We start from the raw sequence: 2700 nt of genomic DNA, 5'->3' as shown, positions 1-2700 counted from the left end.
CCCCTTCGTGCCAAACTCCCTACCAAGATCCGTCTACCACCAGACATCCATCTTTTTCAGCGAGGCATCTCCAATCGTTCGCATCGCTTTGCGGCAAAGGTGAAAGGAAGAAAAGCGTAGATTTTTAGCCACGAAAGATGCGAGATGAGCCCCACCATTAACGCAGGGCGCCGGCAGAGGCGGAATTGGGCCTGGGGCAACTGGGGCTATAGCCCCAGGCGTGGCCCAACTCGCAACTACATTATCCAGCAGGAATTTTGCATGTTTGTACACTTATAAAGGCCCAGCCCCAGACGTGCACATCCATTGCCATGCCTCAGCCCATATACAACCCAGAAAGCTCTCCACCGCCATCAAGCCCCGACGAACGATCGCTCCAAAACGAATCAGAAACAGATCTCACATGGTAGCTACCCCCCAAAAAAGATCTTGCCTGATTGCTGCTCACCACCTCACCATCGCTGATCTCTTTCCATCGTTTCGCCAGATCGATCAGAAAACAAACCTCGTTCATGCTGCGTCGCCAATTCCCCTCACACTTCGACTACTTGACTCGACGAACCGTACATCCGGACCTGTGCGGCTGCGCCCGGCGGACGGCGCCACAGCCCCCATCAATCGTTCTATTCTGTTCAGCTCCATTTACACAACCGGCTGGACATGATAGGTAATCTGTAGTTTCTTGTATCATTTTTTTCCTAGTTCTTTTGTAGCAGCCAAAATCAATGAATTAGTGATGTTAAAATTCTATCACTTTAGTCAATTTGTTCATATGTTCTTATTTTGCAAATTTTCAAATGAACACTTGATTTAGTCTATCCAATGTCTTGGTTTTAAATACTAGTACTTGATTTATATTTACAAGTCCATGTCCTTTTATTATTGCTTGTGAACAGACAATGACCTCAAATGAACAAAGTCTTCATTAATTGGTACCAACTTTCCAATGATGGATATTGTTAATTTTTTTTACATATTTTATCAAAATTGCTCTTAACATAATATGAATTCATATTTTTCATTTTGGTGAATTTGTGGTGTACTTCTAACATGTATTAGCATGCGTGGTATTTGATTTTTTTATAGCCACTTAGTTTTAGCCCTAGGCTTTGAGAAATCCTGGCTCCGCCTCTGGGCGCCGGCACCGGCAGCAGCGCTCGATCTAGGGGAGGCTGTCCCTGGTCCGCGCTCCCGAAAGCTAAAGGTCGATGATATGATAGAGTAGGAGTGAGAATGTGTATGAGTTGACGCGCATGCCTTTCTTTGTCCTCCGGCCTCGGTGCCTCTGCACGTTGCGATAAACTGGTGCCCGGCCAAAAGGTTGGTCCGCCCGTATCTGCTTGCACATCATATCCATGGATTTTAGTATGCCGGCCTCATTTTGTTTGAATGAGTGAGTTTTTGAGTTGATTATCTCTTTGAAGCAGCTTGGGAGAGGCACACTAGTTGTGGAGGTTGTAGGTGGACCGGCCCCCACCACACGTGACACGTCCCCCGCCGCTCGGTGATGCCCACCATGTTTTTCTCGGTGGATATGTATGCCTTTCTTCATTCTCCTTCATTATCTACTCCTTTCTTTTTGGTTTATAGGGCTTATCTGAAATCTTGATTTTTTTCATTTTATAAGACTCAATTTGATTAGTCTCCATCACAAGTTCAGATTTCAAGGTGCTTTAAATAATTACATGCAAGTATTAATAGAAAATTGACCAATGCATGCATTGCAATTAATACATTGGTAAACATAAATTTTTAAAGAAAACAAGAGCATTAATTGGATGCTTTTGCAAATTACAAAAAAGTATTTCACCGCTCACCATCTATCTTGGTTGGTGAGATTTTTGAATTGAGGCCTATAAACCGGAAATGAGGGAGTATCTGCTTCCTCGATCTCTTTGTCTTCTTCCCCCTTCATATACCCACCTTGGTTCCTTCGTATACTAGTACTCCCTCCTTTTTATTTATTCCGCATATTAGATTTGATTGAAGTCAAACTTCATAAAGTTTGACCAAGTTTATATAAAACAATACAAACATTTACCATAATAAATCTATATGAACTGAAAGTACATTCAATAATGAATCTAATGATATTGATTTGTTATTGTAGATATTAATAATTTTATTTATAAACTTTATCAAAGTTAAAAAGCTTGACTTTGATCAAAGTTAATACGCGGACTAAATAAAAACGAAGGGAGTACTAATATAGTATAGCGCCGTATCCTGGCATTGCCAGCTCTCGCTCCTTTCGAGGTGTCCGTCCGTTCGTGTGTGCGCGCCGCAATGTTGTCCTTGGCTGCTCTGTTCTTGATGTGCTCTCTTCTTGGACATAGGAGGAGAACCTAAGCGTTATCATCAGAGCCTAGCTGTTTCCTCGCCGAGCAGTTGACAGATCCTGGTCGAGCTTAGGAGGGCGACCGCCATGGAGCCCGGAAAGGTCAGCCACAGATTCCCAATTCAAAATTAAGCAAGGTAGGGGGAACATGAATCAACGCTGAAACTGCTATGTGGCTCTGGTCTGGGGGTGGTGTACCGGGACCTGAGTATCTCCCCGTCTATGTCTACAAGAGCATCTTCGCCGACGACATCGCCCACACCGACTCCAACAACGAGATCCTCGGCGTCCTCTCCTTCGTCTTCTGGACGCTCACCCTCATCCCGCTCCTCAAGTATGTCTCCATCGTGCTCCAAGCCGAC

General features: G+C 44.1%; 1 protein-coding gene across 1 annotated transcript in view; it reads left to right on the top strand.

Annotated features, from left to right (window-relative positions):
- Positions 1–2493: 2493 nt before the first annotated feature.
- Positions 2494–2700, top strand: part of LOC119353290 (probable potassium transporter 9) — a 17511-nt gene continuing 17304 nt past the window's right edge. Inside the window, exon 1 of the mRNA XM_037619892.1 lies at positions 2494–2672. Within this exon, the coding sequence (XP_037475789.1) occupies positions 2509–2672 (164 nt within the window). The 5' untranslated portion in view covers positions 2494–2508. The remainder of the gene's footprint in view (positions 2673–2700) is intronic.

Source organism: Triticum dicoccoides, chromosome 2A (genome assembly GCF_002162155.2).
Source record: "Triticum dicoccoides isolate Atlit2015 ecotype Zavitan chromosome 2A, WEW_v2.0, whole genome shotgun sequence".
Classification (NCBI taxonomy): Eukaryota; Viridiplantae; Streptophyta; class Magnoliopsida; order Poales; family Poaceae; genus Triticum; species Triticum dicoccoides.
This window is presented reverse-complemented; position numbering and strand designations above follow the sequence as displayed.